We start from the raw sequence: 16,969 nt of genomic DNA, 5'->3' as shown, positions 1-16,969 counted from the left end.
CCTATGCTATGTTGTAAACGTTAAACCTAAATTGATGTTATGTTGTAAACGTTAAGCCTATGTTTGTGCTATTTTAAACGTGGAGCCTAAATTGGTACTTCCTCAAAAACCTCAGGCCTATTTTGATATCTTATCCCAATATTTTTTAATATAAATAAGAGTGATTTATTCGAATACTATTGGTGCACATTTTTATGACGCTCTCTTTCATTTCACTATTGGTTGATAATATTTATAATTAAATAAATTATATATTAAATAATAATTTGTGATATCATTGTGACAACTTTTAAAGTTACTCTATTAGAGTATTTTTAAATAAAAGTGGCCAAGAGTGACGTGAATTATTGAATTAATAAAATATTATATTTTAGTATGATGTGTTAAGTTTTGTCACTTTTGAAGCATCCTTTATTGGAGATCTTCATATTGACTCTTTAAATCACTAAGACGAGTTTCTCTTCACATTTTAGTGATTCTTAATTTATTTTTTATTAATAATTTACTATCGAGGAATTTCTCTTCTTTTATTACTGGTAGATAGAATAATAATTAATAATCTTTTAAAAATATAATAATTAATTTTATAATAATAAAATAATAAATAAACAATAAACATAAAAATATTATTGGAAATGATAGATTTTAATCATTTCTAATTAATTATTTATATTATTAAATTATTTTTTAGAGATATATATATATATTTTTAATAGGTTTTTAGAGATATTTTGACCATGGTTGTTATTATAATTTTGAGATAGTAAGAAAATAAATATAAAATTTTGGCGCGTACTTTGGTTGTTTTCTCTCCCTTCTGCAACTGTATCTATAAATGCATGCACCATCTATCTACACTCTTTCAATAACGGCAGCATCATTGAAACGGCGCGCAGTTTAAGGATCTCTTCACTCTACCTGCTTTCTCGCCCATTCACACCCTTTCTTCTTCAATCCATTTCTCATTACTTTCCCCCTTTTTTCCCCCTCTTTCTTTCCTTCCAAACATGACCTCCTTCACCTTAAAGGTTCCGCCCTTTTCCCCGTTTCTAAAGCTCTCCAATTCCAGTAATTTCGACCCCAAACAGACCCGAAATTCAAATTGCCATTTCTCTTCCCGTCAAACCCCTGTTTTGATTTTGAATTCCTCGATTAAGAAAAGGGGTAATCTCAATTTTTCGGTTTCTTCTTATGCGTCTACTGATTCAACGGCGATAGGAGATAGGCTTTTTCGGCTTGTTGCTGAATTTGAGTCTCTAAAGGAGCCAATCGATCGCGTGAAGCGGCTTTTGGATTATGCGGCACGGCTTCCGCCATTTGATGAATCGGCTCGTTTGCCTGGTAATAGGGTCCTTGGGTGTACGACTCAGGTGTGGTTGGAAGCCACAATTGAGGATAATGGAAGAATGAGATTTAGAGCGGATAGCGACTCGGAGATTACGAAAGGTTTCATTTCGTGTCTGATATGGCTGCTCGATGGGTCGGAGCCCGATGAGGTGTTGGCTGTTGTGGCGGAGGATTTGGGGGCGATGAATGTCGGGTTGTATGGTAAGGCACAATCAAGGGTAAACACTTGGCATAATGTATTGACCGGTATGCAGAATAGGACTAAGGCTTTGATTGGTGAGCCAAAAAGAAAGTCGCCGGTGGAGGCGCTTCCGTCGTTGATTCTTGCCGCCGATGGTCTCGGTGCTAAAGGAAATTTCTCCCAATCTCAGGTAGGGTAAAATTGCTCACTCTTTAGTTTTAGATTCCTGGTTTTCTTAAGGCTGTGAATTTTTATTCCATCCGTGAGGAAATAGTTGGATTTTGGTAAAGAAATCAAAGCTTCCTGTGTTGAAGATTAAAACCTGTTAGATTGTAAAAAGACCTAGCTTTATATGAAGGTAGAAGAAAGTAGTAAAATGGTATATTCATGATGCATATTATCAATCTAGAATCCTTAAAGATTTTGTGTTCTTTAACCTATTCGGCAAATGTACCAATTTTTACCTATTTTTCTTAGTTGTTGTTGGTACAATTTTCTTCAGTTCAAAGGGATGTTCTGGAGAATTAGGTTTTTACTTTTCTACTGGAAATGTCGACCTTCATTTGAACTGATCATTCTTTGGAATCATTTTTGCCCCTCTTTTTTCAGATTTCAAGAATTATGGTATCAAATGTTGGGATGGGAGATCAAAGATCATTGCATAACAAATAATGAAATTTTAGCTCCCAAAGACAATTTTTTGGTCCACCAATTTGATTTATTGGTACTCATACTCAAAAGAATTGTGTACCTATCAGCATCTTCTTTGCTGAGTGTTGTACCTAGGACTCGTGTGAAACTAGAAGCTGTAACAGATATTTCAGAAGCTGGCTTGGATGGAATAAGCCCCTGGCAGATTTTTCAAGCCTTAGGAGTCCATTGGTCTTTTCAGGCTCTTCTGCTTTTTGTCCCAATTGTTCTCAGTTTGCTTGATGTTGAATACTGATGTAGAGTTCCTAAACTCGCACGGCTGCTAAAACACATTGCGTATTATGTTTTTATTTGCTAGAAATTTGATGTGCAAGTTTCTGGTTGAACTGTAAGGGAAAAAAGATGCTGTTTTCATGGAAGAACTCTGTGATTAGTCATTTAGTTGCAGATATCTCTGAATTATTCTGTAGGGAAAAGTTGAGGAAAGATTAATTTAATTGTAGACTTTTCACATACATAGTGCATTAGCTATTGTTTGGTTATTGGCTACTTATTTTTCATTTCTTAGCTTTCTTCTCCAGTTCCCAATTTCTATTTTCCAGTGAAGAATTGAATTATTGGATAACATGTTTGTTTGCTCAATTTTCTATTTTTCTGGTTGGATTATTAGAGAACATGGTTGTTTGAATTATTGGAGTCATCAACATGATAATGGACAAGAGATGCAGTTACTGGGAGCAGATTCCATTGAATACAGGCGCCAAAAACCAAATTGGACTTAAGAGCTCTTCTTATTTCGGACACAAGCTCACTTTACAGTAACAGGTAACAAATCTAACTTAAAATAGATCTTCTAAAAGATGGTGAAGAAGTCGGAGAATTGATTGCCAATTGTCTGTTTGGAGTATTTAGTAATAGCTAAAACAGTGATGTGCTTTTTCCAGTTTTATCGGACTAGGAATTCAAATTTGTTTTTAACTTAAACAAGCCCTTGGTAGCATACTTGGTTTTGTTCACATCACATAACCATCACTGCTTAGGAAAGTTTGAGCAATATGTGCTTCTAAACCGTTCAAAAATATCATTTCTTGTAAATAGCTAATGCATCATTAGAATCTTGCTAGTGGGTTGTGTGAATCCCAGATTTGAAACTATGGTGCATGTTTGATTCATATACTGGACCAAATGTCACAATATTTATCATTGAATGACTGTCATTAGAAATCGAGATATTGATGACATAACACCGACAATGCTGCTTCTGATTTTCCTCTTGCGAATCTGATTTCAGCTCGTGGCTTGATTGCTTCCGTCTTTGGCAAAAGCAGCATGATGATGAACCTTCATTTACTGGACGTATTAGCTATATCCTATACTACCTTTTTATCAATCCAGCACAGAAGATTTTTTATCTGCTTTGAATCGTGGATACAATCGCAAAGTTATCTTAAGAAGATTTTTGTATTATAATAATGACTTTGTGATGAGATGCAGATCACTGAGGATCATTGATACAGTTTATAGATTCTTAAATTCATCCGCAGAGCAGCAAGTACCGAATTCGAGATTACCTTCCCATCATCATCATACTCTCCGTTAGTGAGTTTTACTTCTAACAACACAAAGAAAAACTATCCAATCCAGGGGGACAAAATTTATTTCAGATGGGTTATTACAGAAGACTCTATGCTATTCCCCCTGAGATCAAGAGAAAGGGTGCAGCATCCATTAATTACGAGTTTTTCAGTCTCATGTGAAGGTATATATACATTTTTTCCGCTTCTTGAAAATGAAAATATTAATTTGTACAATAAAAAAATGTTATGTTTGCATATAATTCATTGATCCTGGCAATGAATTTGGGAAGTGTTATAAGTCTCCGATGCTGTTAACTTTTCGGTGACAGTTCGTTTTAGAAGTCTCCATTTTTATATAATGCCAGATGAATTCTTTAAGTGGGCTGCTATATACCGCCATGGTTATACTTTCTATCGCACTTTTTTGACAATTTTGCCCTCCTCATAATTTAAACTCAAAAACTCAAAACTCTCAAATCCTCTCTAGCTTTTTGGATTTTCAAAAAACCCGACCTAAAACGACATGCCGCCAAAGCCAGGAGCGGGTAAAGGCTTCATGAATGCTCCGGTAAGTTTTTTTGTTTAAAATTACTCCGAAATCACGGGTTCCGCCTCCGATTCGGAGGCGGAACCCGTATGAATATAGCCTAAACGGAGGCGCCGTGCCGTTTCCACCACGGGTGGAACGGACGAACTGCCCGTTCCACCCCTGGTGGAAACGGCACCCGCCGTTAGTTCCACCGTACGGTGGAACGAACGGCATGCTCGTTCCACCTTACGGTGGAACGAGCGGCGCATCCGTTCCACCTTACGGTGGAACGGTGCGCGTTGCCCGTTCCACCGTAAGGTGGAACGGGCACGGCGCCCAGGTCGGCCCTATGGACGACACGAGCGCCGCAACCGTTCGGCCCAGCGGCTGGACGGTTGCGGCGCTCTGTTTAGGCAAAAATGGGCCCGGAATTTTGTTTTTTTTTTAATTAACTTCGTTCGACCCGGACTATAGCAATGCAAAATTATTAAAAAAACCGAAAAACGAGAAATTGAGTATATTTAAATAAAAATGCGTTATTTGCTTATGTGTAAAATGTTTTTGGTTTTACAGGCTGATAATGCTGAGACCCGTTCTGGACAGAGACATACAAGGTCACGTGTTGTGACTGCCTCTGCCCGGAGGGAACGGGCGGAGCAGATATTGATGGGGGATGCCCAGAGGGCACAGCCTGAGGAGATGGCGGATGCTGTGGAGATGGACGGAGATGATGTTGGGGTTTAGTGTCCTATAGACAATTGTTGCAGGATACAAACTTAATATAAATGAATTGTTCTTTATATCATTTGTTTTAATGAGATATATGTTTTATAACTATATATAAAGGCAATCCCTTTTAAGTACTAAATAAAGTCTAATAAAAGGAAATCCGTAAGTTTGTTTAAAGTGATTATAAAGTGTTCATACAAGCATGAAGTGAGACAAAACTAATAAACTTAAAAACCACCCCAAGTCAAGTGATATGTTTAGGATTGATATATTACTGTTGAGACTTGTATGTAACAATGTCTTCTGTCCGACAGAAAGCTGATCTCACAAGCTTCATATATATAGATATCTGGACAGTTACATAGATCCGATGAAACGTCGTTCATTAGGATTGGGGATCCGATTTGAGATAACAGGATGGGTAGATTCATCATTGTCACCTGTTCATCTCATTGGTATTAATAGGTATAACTAATCCTCAGACTCAAAGGAATGTTAATTGGTCATCCTGAATTACTAAATGTGAGACTTTGATCATGCGGTCCCACGATCCTTAACAGAGATGACTCTGGGGTGTGAACTGCAAAGGTTGGGTGTCACAGGAGGTAATGTCAGGGTAGTTATACATTGGATTGAGCATTTATCACTCTCGATTAATGGGAGATACATCCAAGGATCGCTTGTGGAAGACTCGACTCTAAATCCTTGCAAGGTGATAGCTTAAGAGTAAGAAATATAGATTTCATTTAACCTATCTATTTGAGTTGACTCGGCCTATACAAGTAAAATGAACGTCTCGCTATATGTGACTTGATATCACCCATAGTCATAAGATTCAGTTCAAGGATGTAGTTGATAAATGATCGAATTATACTGTAACTAATACGGAAAGGTTAACGACAGAATCAACCTGTCTTCTTAACGGACTCTGGAGGAATGATTACAGACTTGCCAATAACATACTCAGTACATCATTCCGTTATGCAAAGATTAAATATAATTCTTGAAGAAATTAATTTAATAGTTGCATGCGGCCAGAAGTAGTAAGAACCTAATGGATCACACATAAGACTTGGAACCAAAAGAGAGATAGATGTTATTAATTGATGGAAGCCCAATTGAGCCCAGTAAGGCCCATTTAATTAAGGGGGCCGAAATTTATATATAATTAGTAAGGAATTATTTTAATTCCATTAATCCTAATTTGATTAGGAATATGAATTAAATTAATTAAGAGATAATTAAGTTAGGAGTTTTAATTAGATTAATATACTCCTATTATTATCCAATAAGGTTATTTATTATTATCCTAGATATATTAGATATATAGTGAGATAATAATTAGGAATTTTATTCCGAATTGAATTCCTATTAAGTAACCTAATTCTATCTAACTAGGGTTTAGATACAAGTGATTATATATACCTCCTTTATACATGAATTTCGATCAATGCTCCCTAATCCCACCTAGTGATTTTCGAAATCCCTAGCTTAGAGAGAGAAAGAGAATTCGACTCCCCTAGTTCGTGGACAAGAATTCATACGGCTTCCACCGATCGATTAATTTCATCCATCTTCTTTTTCTTTGATCTTGTGTTGATTAAATAGAGGCAATGTATTTTGGTTGCATCTCATACGGTTGATTCTAACTTAATCTCACTGTGTTCATGAAAGAAGGAAAAACAAACAAAAGGGAGAAATTCGTTTTTCTTCACCTACATCAGGTTTGTTCACTATTTCGCGGATTCCCGGAGATTGAACCGTCGGATCGTCGTGATTTTTGGACAGTAGCTTCTAGACATATTCTTCCACGTTTCCACCGAAGGGATTGTCGTTCGGAGGTCTGGAATGTCTGTTTCGGATAGGGGCAGATTGGTAAACAGTTTCCATCTCTTTTGAAGTTGTGGGCACTTCGTTTGCAACGGTAGATTGATCATCGAAAGGTATTTCTTCTTATCCATCTTTATATGAAATAACGATTAACGGATCCTATGGTTAAAAGGAAGTAGGCTAAAATTTTTATATTTCCGCTGCTATACCTTAGCCTAATTTCCTTCAGTGGTATCAGAGCCATCGTTAAATCCGTTATTTCATATATGAAAATTTAGAAGTTTTTCAATAGGATTGAATAAATATTTATGGTTAGGATTAATTAACAAATTGTTTGATTAATTAATTCTAAAGATAAATAAATTTTAATTAATTGTTAATTAAAATAGATTATGCGTATGTTCCTAATTATTTCAGTTGATAATCATTGTAACAAAATCTATTAGTTTTATGGTTAGGTTAATAAAATTAGTTTTATTAATTCTAAAGATAAAACGGAAATCTATTGTAGTTTTTCCTATTTCTGAAAATCGTTTTTAAAACCGTTTTAAAATCTGATATATATATATATATATGTTTCGGAAATTAATAGTTTTCTGTTTTGATTATCGAATGAAAATTCGTTTAAAAGTTTGTTTTTACCAAGTTGTAAACCAAAGCGTTAAATGAATTGAAATCAAAATAATTGGGACATGCATAATTGACATTTTATATGGTTATTTTAATCTAAGGATTAATATAAAGATACAAAACGATTAGAAGTAAAATTGGATGAAAGTTAATTTGATAAGTTAATGTGATTAACATAAATATTACATAAGATAGTTATGTAATCAACCAATTAAATTTATTTAATTGAGTCTATGCATGTTTGGAGTTATGGACATATTTGGACCATCTCTTTAGTCTTTTGGTATTTTTGAAATAGGGCATGCGAGTCCTGCCTATCTACTATCTATTGTAATTTCTCCTCTCATCTAATTCCCTTCAATTCAGTTGAAGTTTTCTTTAGTAGTATAGAAATTAATATGTAATTTCAAGGTGCCATGGAGAAGACGGAGGACCTAAATAGAAATATGTGATAGTTAGTATTTCCTTAGGTTTGCCCTTTTATTCCGTCTCTGGCTCGACGGAATAATTTAGATGATATGTCCATAACGCCAATGTATGTGAATGTATGTGAATGTATGTGAATGTATGTGTCTGATGTATGCTAAAGCAAATCAAGACTAAGTTAGATTATGAGACCTAAAATAAAATCCCTCATTAAAAAGTTAAGTAAATAAGTAAGTTATTAAAATCGGTTGCCCCTCCCTAATATTATAATTCAGCCGGCAGTACTGGGGGCCTTTGGGTTGTTGAGTAAACTCAAGCTCGGGGTCTTATGGTAACACCTGAATTATCGAAAATCGTTATTTCATGAATATGGGGTAATACTTAAATTAGATTATGATAATTGGATGAGTAAACTCATGTTGTCATAAACTAATGGGCAAGATGGTTGGGATTAATATGAATAGCATATTAGTTACTAATGTGGTTAGTAACCCAATAACCTAGGAATCACATTAGAGATGTGATTGATCATATGAATCTACCTAATGAATGAGACTAGCTTGTTGAGTAAACTCAAGGTGAAATCTCAGGAGTTAGGATCCTAGCTCACTAAAGGATTTGTGAAATTCTTCGAATTAATATGGAGGGCTATTAATTTGGCAAAATAGTGGGAGCAATCTGAAATAAATTAAAAGGCCTATAATTTTAGATTGTTATACTTTAAAGCAAATGAATGACATACGTTTACTCTTTCTCACTCTCAAGTTTAATTAAACACTCTTAAAATCATGACTAACACCAATCTGCAAAATATACTTACCGATAACAAGTTGAATAGTTCAAACTTCACCGACTGGTTTCGTAACCTCAAAATCGTTTTGAAGTTCGATAAAATAGGGTATGTATTTGATACATCGATACCCCCTATCCCTGAGGATGATGCTCCCGATCGAGGAAATCGATGCTTACCAGAATCACAAGGCTGATGACGATCATGCCGGATGCATCATACTTGCATCGATGACATCGGAATTACAAAGGCAACTATGCCTGTTCCATCATCATGCACCTAAAGGAACTGTTTGGGAAACAGACCAGGTGCGAACGCTACGAGATATCCAAGTTGTTATATCGTTGCAAGATGCAAGAGGGCACATCTGTAATGACACATTGTGTCAAGATGATTGGCTACATTACCAAACTTTCTAGTATTGGATTCGCGATGGATAACGAACTAAGCGTAGACTTAATTCTTCAATCCCTCCCAAAGAGTTATTCATAGTTCATCATGAACTATCAGATGAATGACTTGCAAACCTCTCTTGAAGAGCTTGCAAATATGCTCAAGTCGGTTGAGCCCAATATGAAGAAAGACAAGGCAATACCGGCTATTGTCATAGAGGGATCAAAGAAGAGAAAAGGGAATTCTCCCAATCCCAAATATCCCAAGAAAGGTAAGGGAGCCATGCCCACTAAAGTTAAGGGAAAGGAAGTGAAGAAGCCCAAAGGAGAGTGCCACTTTTATGGTGAAAAAAGGCATTGGAAAAGAAACTGTTTGGTGTACCTAGCTACCCTCAAGAAGGGAAAAGCCGGTACTCCAACATCTGGTATGTTCTATATTTCGATAAAGAACAAACATTGCGATTTTTATAGAGATGAGATTTTCTATTTTTAGGAATATCACAAAATGAGATTTATGTGTTAGATTTCTGTTTTCACAATTGATACCAAAAGACATAAGCTAGATAATTCAACTTACTTGTGGCATTGTCGTTTAGGCCATATAAACAAGAGACACATGCTAAAGCTACATTCAGATGGGCTTATAGATCCGATCGATTCCGAATCATTGGAAACATGCGAATCGTGTTTAAAAGGTAAAATGACAAAGACACCCTTTAGCAATAAAGGTGAGCGTGTATCAGACACTTTAGGACTCATTCATTCAGATGTATGCGGTCCTATGTCGGTCCAAGCAAGAGGAGGATTCAGATACTTCATTAGCTTCATAAGATGACCATACTCGATATGGTTACATCTACTTGATGAAGCACAAATCAGATGCTTTTTCAAATGCTTCAAGAATGAAGTAGAAAATCAATTAGGAAAGAAAATAAAGACGCTTCGATCCGATCGAGGTGGCGAATATCTTTCGGATGATTTTTTGAATTATCTAACTGAATGTGGGATATGCTCACAATGGAAACCTCCCTATACACCACAACACAATGGTGTATCCGAGAGGAGGAACCGTACCCTATTGGATATGGTACGATCCATGATGAGCAATTCTTACTTCCAAAGACGTTCTGGGGCTATGCCTTAGAAACTGCCCTCTTCACCCCGAACCGAGTACCAACTAAATCCGCTAGTTCCACACCATATGAATTGTTCGTTGGTAGGAAACCCGTGTTCTCGTTTATGAGAGTATGGGGTTGTTCAGCGTATGTCAAACGCATTGCGTCCGACAAACTAGATTCTAAATCTGATAAATGTTTCTTCATTGGATATCCCAGGGAAACCGTAGGGTATTACTTCTATCATCCAGATGATCAGAAAGTAATAGTATCCAAGCACGCAACCTTCTTAGAGAAAGAGTTTCTCGAAGAAACACAAAAGGGAAGCATGATTGAACTTGACGAAGTTCAAGAAGAAGAAACACCGACTGAAACAACAGAAGCGGTTGAGGTACCCGAAGTAGTCCCATTAGATAAGACTCCAGTGGCACCTATTTGTAGATCACGAAGAGTTTGTGAACTCCCAGTTAGATACAGTTTTCTAGTGGGAGATGATAATGAGGTTCCCGTGTTAGACGGCGAACCCGAAAACTACAAAGAGGCTCTTACTAGTCCAGATTCTAAAGCATGGCTTGAGGCCATGGATTCCATATATACTAACCAAGTGTGGACTTTGGTTGATCCACCCGAAGGGATAATTCCCATTGGGTGCAGGTGGATCTTCAAAAAGAAGACAGACATGGATGGAAAGGTCAGCACCTACAAAGCTAGATTAGTAGCGAAAGGATATCGTCAGAAACAAGGTGTTGATTATGACAAAACCTTCTTTCCTGTAGCTATGTCCAAATCAATCAGAATCATGCTTGCTATTGCCGCTGACTACGATTATGAGATTTGGCAAATGGATGTGAAAACAGCTTTCATAAATGGAAACCTGCTTGAGGATGTATACATGATGCAGCCTGAAGGTTTCATATCGAAGGATGCAAATAAAGTTTGCAAACTTCAGAGATCCATTTATGGACTCAAGCAGGCATCTAGAAGCCGGAATAAGCGTTTTGACGAAACCATAAAACAATTTGGTTTCGAACAAAATTGCGAAGAAGCTTGCATTTACAAGAAAGCAAGTGGGAGCTCTATAGCATTTCTCATATTATATGTGGACGATATATTGTTAATGGAAATGACATTGCTCTATTACAGTCGGTAAAAGTATGGTTATCCAGTAACTTCTCAATGAAAGACCTTGGTGAAGCAGCTTATATACTTGATATAAAGATCTATAGAGATAGATCGAGAAGACTGCTTGGTCTTTCACAGGCTACATACATTGAAAAGGTGCTAAATCGGTTTAGCATGCTTGAATCGAAACGAGGTAACTTACCCACGCTACATGGAGTAAAGTTAAACAATCATCAATGTCCTAAAACTGACGATGACAAACGACGCATGGCTGTAGTCCCGTACGCCAGCGCGATCGGTTCGATTATGTATGATATGCTATGCACTAGACCTGACGTAGCGTTCGCGTTATCTGTAACGAGTCGTTACCAAGGGAATCCGGGAGACGAGCATTGGATTGCCGTCAAGAAAATTCTTAAGTACTTGAGAAGGACTAAAGATATGTTCCTAGTGTACGGAGAAGGAGATCTGAAAATTGAAGGATTTTCAGACGCTAGTCATCTCACAAATGAGAATGATTCTAAATCCCAATCAGGATACATGTTTATCTTGAATGGGGGCGCGGTCAGTTGGAAGAGTTCCAAGCAGGGAAGCGTAGCTTTCTCTACGACCGAGTCAGAGTACATCGCTGCTGCGGAAGCAGTAAAGGAAGCAATTTGGATTAGATAGTTCATTACAGAACTAGGTGTGGTGCCTGACATTGTCAATCCCATTACTCTGTACTGTGATAACAATGGAGCCATTACGCAAGCAAAGGAACCACGGTCTCATAATGCATCCAAGCACTACCTAAAGCGATACCACATCATAAGAGAGATTGTGGCTAGAGGAGATGTGAGAATAGAAAGAGTACCTATAGAGGACAACGTTGCAGATCCATTGACAAAGCCTTTAACCTAGAAAGTACATGATCGTCATTTAACTTCTACTGGGATAAGTTTTAGAAACAATTGGCTTTAGTCCAAGTGGGAGTATGTTGGGGTTTAGTGTCCTATAGACAATTGTTGCAGGATACAAACTTAATGTAAATGAATTGTTCTTTATATCATTTGTTTTAATGAGATATATGTTTTATAACTATATATAAAGGCAATCCCTTTTAAGCATTAAATAAAGTCTAATAAAAGGAAATCCGTAAGTTTGTTTAAAGTGATTATAAAGTGTTCATACAAGCATGAAGTGAGACAAAACTTTATAATAAACTAATAAACTTAAAAACCACCCCAAGTCAAGTGATATGTTTAGGATTGATATATCACTGTTGAGACTTGTATGTAACAATGTCTTCTATCCGACAGAAAGCTGATCTCACAAGCTTTATATATATAGATATCTGGACAGTTACATAGATCCGAAGAAACGTCGTTCATTAGGATTGGGGATCCGATTTGAGATAACAGGATGGGTAGATTCATCCTTGTCACCTGTTCATCTCATTGGTATTAATAGGTATAACTAATCCTCAGACTCAAAGGAATGTTAATTGGTCATCCTGAATTACTAAATGTGAGACTTTGATCCTGCGGTCCCACGATCCTTAACAAAGATGACTCTGGGGTGTGAACTGCAAAGGTTGGGTGTCACAGGAGGTAATGTCAGGGTAGTTATACATTGGATTGAGCATTTATCACTCCCGATTAATGGGAGATACATCCAAGGATCGCTTGTGGAAGACTCGACTCTAAATCCTTGCAAGGTGATAGCTTAAGAGTAAGAAATACAGATTTCACTTAACCTATCTATTTGAGTTGACTCGGCCTATATAAGTAAAATGAACGTCTCGCTATATGTGACTTGACATCACCCATAGTCATAAGATTCAGTTCAAGGATGTAGTTGATAAGGGATCAAATTATACTGTAACTAATACGGAAAGGTTAATGACAGAATCAACCTATCTTCTTAACGGACTCTGGGGGAATGATTACAGACTTGCCAATAACATACTCAGTACATCATTCCGTTATGCAAAGATTAAATATAATTCTTGAAGAAATTAATTTAATAGTTGCATACGGCCAGAAGTAGTAAGAACCTAATGGATCACACATAAGACTTGGAACCAAAAGAGAGATGGATGTTATTAATTGATGGAAGCCCAATTGAGCCCAGTAAGGCCCATTTAATTAAGGGGGCCGAAATTTATATATAATTAGTAAGGAATTATTTTAATTCCATTAATCCTAATTTGATTAGGAATATGAATTAAATTAATTAAGAGATAATTAAGTTAGGAGTTTTAATTAGATTAATATACTCCTATTATTATCCAATAAGGTTATTTATTATTATCCTAGATATATTAGATATATAGTGAGATAATAATTAGGAATTCTATTCCGAATGAATTCCTATTAAGTAAGCTAATTCTATCTAACTAGGGTTTAGATACAAGTGATTTTATATACCCCTTTATACATGAATTTTGATCAATGCTCCCTAATCCCACCTAGTGATTTTCGAAATCCCTAGCTTAGAGAGAGAAAGAGAATTCGACTCCCCCAGTTCGTGGACAAGAATTCATACGGCTTCCACCGATCGATTAATTTCATCCATCTTCTTTTTCTTTGATCTTATGTTGATTAATTAGAGGCAATCTATTTTGGTTGCATCTCATACGGTTGATTCTAACTTAATCTCACTGTGTTCATGAAAGAAGGAAAAACAAAAAAAAGGGAGAAATTCGTTTTTCTTCACCTACATCAGGTCAGTTCACTATTTTGCGGATTCCCGGAGATTGAACCGTCGGATCGTCGCGATTTTTGGACAGTAGCTTCTAGACATATTCTTCCACGTGTACACCGAAGGGATTGTCGTTCGGAGGTCTAGAAGGTCTGTTTCGGATAGGGGCAGATTGGTAAACAGTTTCCATCTCTTTTGAAGTTGTGGGCACTTCGTTTGCAACGGTAGATTGATCATCGAAAGGTATTTCTTCTTATCCCTCTTTATATGAAATAACGATTAACGAATCCTATGGTTAAAAGGAAGTAGGCTAAAATTTTTATATTTCCGCTGCTATACCTTAGCCTAATTTCCTTCAGATGACTCTATGCCTCCTCAGAGTTCATCCTCTGTGCGAGTACCTACTAAGACCATACCGAGGGGTCGTGACAGACGTTTTGCTTCTACAGCAGGTTCGTCTTCGGGTGAGAAATTTAAATTTAATTATTATTATGTGATTTATTCGTGATTATTATAAAATATACGAATATAATAAATGAGTTTACTGTAATTTCAGGTAGCAGCAAGCGCTCGAGGAGTGATGGAGAGGATGACTGGATTGTGAAGACCCCGGTTCCTGGGGGTCCATCTGATGGTCTTGTGATCCCGAGCTTCCTGGGACATATTGCCAATGCTATCTGGAGCGGGCAGGATAAGGGCCTCCTCAGGTGTCAGACACGATCAGTATATTGTGGGAAATTGTGTGTATGGTACGGTGGTGCTTCTAAGCAGATCCAGAAGCGTATAGAGTCAACTGGATTGTCCCATTTACCCAATATCATGTATGGCCACATCGATGCGCCCCTGATTGCGGCCTTTGTGGAGCGGTGGCAGCCAGACACGTCATCATTTCACATGCCGTTTGGTGAGATGAGCATTATGTTGCATGATGTGTGGCAGATTTTGCGCATCCCCATCGATGGGGCTATGGTGATTGCTGATGCGAGTGTTGAGGAGCTTCAGCCTTGTGTGATGGAGTTGTTTGGTATGACTCGGGAGGAGTTGCTGAAGGGTCACTACTATAATGGCGGTATACGAGCGGCTTCAGTCCTGGATTATTGTCAAGGAGATCGGATTGCTGATGCACAGGCTACTGTTTGGACGTTTCTGATGCTCGGTTGCACATCGTTCGTGGATAAGAGTGGGGACCGCATTCGACCTTCTTGTCTGTTGGGGGTACAGGACTCTGTATCTGGAGCCATTGGACTCTCATGGGGCTCAGCTGCACTAGCATATCTATACCGTCATCTAGGTATTGCTAGCAGAGGAGACTGCAGGCAGATCATGGGTTGTCTGACACTGCTTCAGGCATGGATTTATGAGTACTTCCCGTGGTTCAGGCCTCAGCGAGAGGGAGTCACATTGGATCCAGCGATGCCGAGGGCTTGCATGTGGCCATCTATACCGTTGGAGAAGAGTAGGGATCGACTGAAATCATATCGCGTCCGACTTGATAGATTGACTGCTGATGAGGTACAATTTCAATTTAATTAAAAAAACCAAATTCATTTACTTGTATTATTTGCATGTTAATGTTGTTGTATACGTCTGTAGGTGATGTGGATGCCGTATGGTCCTGATGTCATTACGCATACCCCTAGGACGATATACGTTACAGGGATGTGATCGAGCCGTACATACCGGGGAGATGCCTTCGCCAGCTAGGTTACGTGCAGACCATACCCCGACCGATCTTGAGGCCGTTGAAGTCCGTACGTCCTTGGTCCAGCTTGAAGTATCGAGTAGAAGTGCCCGCCGATATGGTGGAGGATCTTTGGACCTCGTTTCCCGAGGCTTGCATGCTTATATTGTCTCGGTTCACTCTTGCACGGACTCCTTCGGACTGTGAGGAGCAGTACATGCCGTGGTACTGCCTACATTCACACCCTCAGCTACTACCGGATATGCCTGCACCCGGACCGATTATTCATACTCGCTCGAATAGCGAAGTGGTAAGTAATTTAATTTTTAATCAATTTATTTACAATTATCAAATTATATTAAATGAAGTGATATTTATTCATTTTGGGTTATTTCTTTTGCTAGTGGGTTAGCCGTTGGGTTAACTGGGGAGAAGGTGCATTGGACGCGATGAACCTTCTTGATGAGGATGTTGCGGCTGAATGGAGACAGTCGTACGACCAGATTTTGGATGCTTGGAATTCGGCCAAGTGATTTGTGGTTGTGTTTTTAGTACTTTTTATTATAAGTATATGGACGTTGGCATTTTAGTACTTTTTGGCATTCAGATAATATCTTTTATTATGTATTTGGTATTTTAGTACTTTAATTTTATAAGTACGTTGTTAATTATTATTTGTTAATTTTATATAAAGCTAACTGGATCAATCCAAATCAATACAGAATCAATACAGACACAATACAGACACAATATGTAACTCGAATGAACAAAACTGAGTCAAAACAGTGACTGTTTATTATCCAGAATCAAACAGAAATCAATCAGAAACATATATAAAGCTAACTGGATCAATCCAGATCAATATAGAATCAACCTGAAACATATATAAAGCTAACTGGATCAATCCAGATTAATACAGAATCAATACAGACACAATCTGTAAGTCGAATGAACAAAACTGAGTCAAAACAGTGACTGTTTATTATCCAAAATCAAACAAAAATCAATCAGAAACATATATAAAGCTAACTGGATCAATACAGAATCAATACAGACATAATACAAACACAACCTGTAACTCGAATGAACAAAAATGAGTCAAAATAGTGACTGTCCTAGCTGCATATATAAAGCTAAATGGATCTAAGTTGAACCAGTCTTGTCCATTGTGCTGTCCTAGCTGCATAAATGCGATCCCACCCTTCAACGCTACGTTCATGGTGTTGTTTCCACCATTTTAGTACATGGGGGATTGGAAAATTAGGAGATAAATTTAAACGAATATAG

At 37.5% G+C, this 16,969-nt stretch overlaps 1 protein-coding gene across 4 annotated transcripts; it reads left to right on the top strand.

The window, feature by feature from the left end:
* Positions 1 to 856: 856 nt before the first annotated feature.
* LOC136230929 (sufE-like protein 2, chloroplastic) lies at positions 857 to 5,159 on the top strand. Of its 4 annotated transcripts, XR_010689606.1 has the most exons (5): positions 857 to 1,718; positions 2,850 to 3,004; positions 3,471 to 3,938; positions 4,244 to 4,324; positions 4,859 to 5,157. XR_010689606.1 is itself a non-coding variant. In XM_066020140.1 (2 exons), exons 1-2 carry the CDS (start codon positions 1,008 to 1,010, stop codon positions 2,198 to 2,200), a joined length of 774 nt encoding a protein of 257 aa, XP_065876212.1. In that variant the 5' UTR covers positions 858 to 1,007; the 3' UTR covers positions 2,201 to 2,728. The 4 variants fall into 4 exon arrangements, 1 of the variants encoding a protein (XP_065876212.1); XR_010689604.1 differs by having other exon boundaries at positions 3,471 to 4,324; positions 4,859 to 5,159; XR_010689605.1 differs by lacking the exon at positions 4,244 to 4,324 and having other exon boundaries at positions 4,859 to 5,156.
* Positions 5,160 to 16,969: the final 11,810 nt, after the last annotated feature.

Source organism: Euphorbia lathyris, chromosome 5, assembly GCF_963576675.1.
Source record: "Euphorbia lathyris chromosome 5, ddEupLath1.1, whole genome shotgun sequence".
NCBI lineage: Eukaryota > Viridiplantae > Streptophyta > Magnoliopsida > Malpighiales > Euphorbiaceae > Euphorbia > Euphorbia lathyris.
Note: the sequence above shows the minus strand (reverse complement) of the source record. Positions and strands in the feature narration are given on the sequence as shown.

Excerpts from the sequence above, each read along its gene's own strand:
- LOC136230929 (XM_066020140.1), top strand. The coding sequence starts at position 1,008 with ATGACCTCCTTCACCTTAAAGGTTCCGCCCTTTTCCCCGTTTCTAAAG. Across the intron at positions 1,719-2,137 it reads GAAATTTCTCCCAATCTCAG|ATTTCAAGAATTATGGTATC; the intron begins GTAGGGTAAAAT and ends CTCTTTTTTCAG.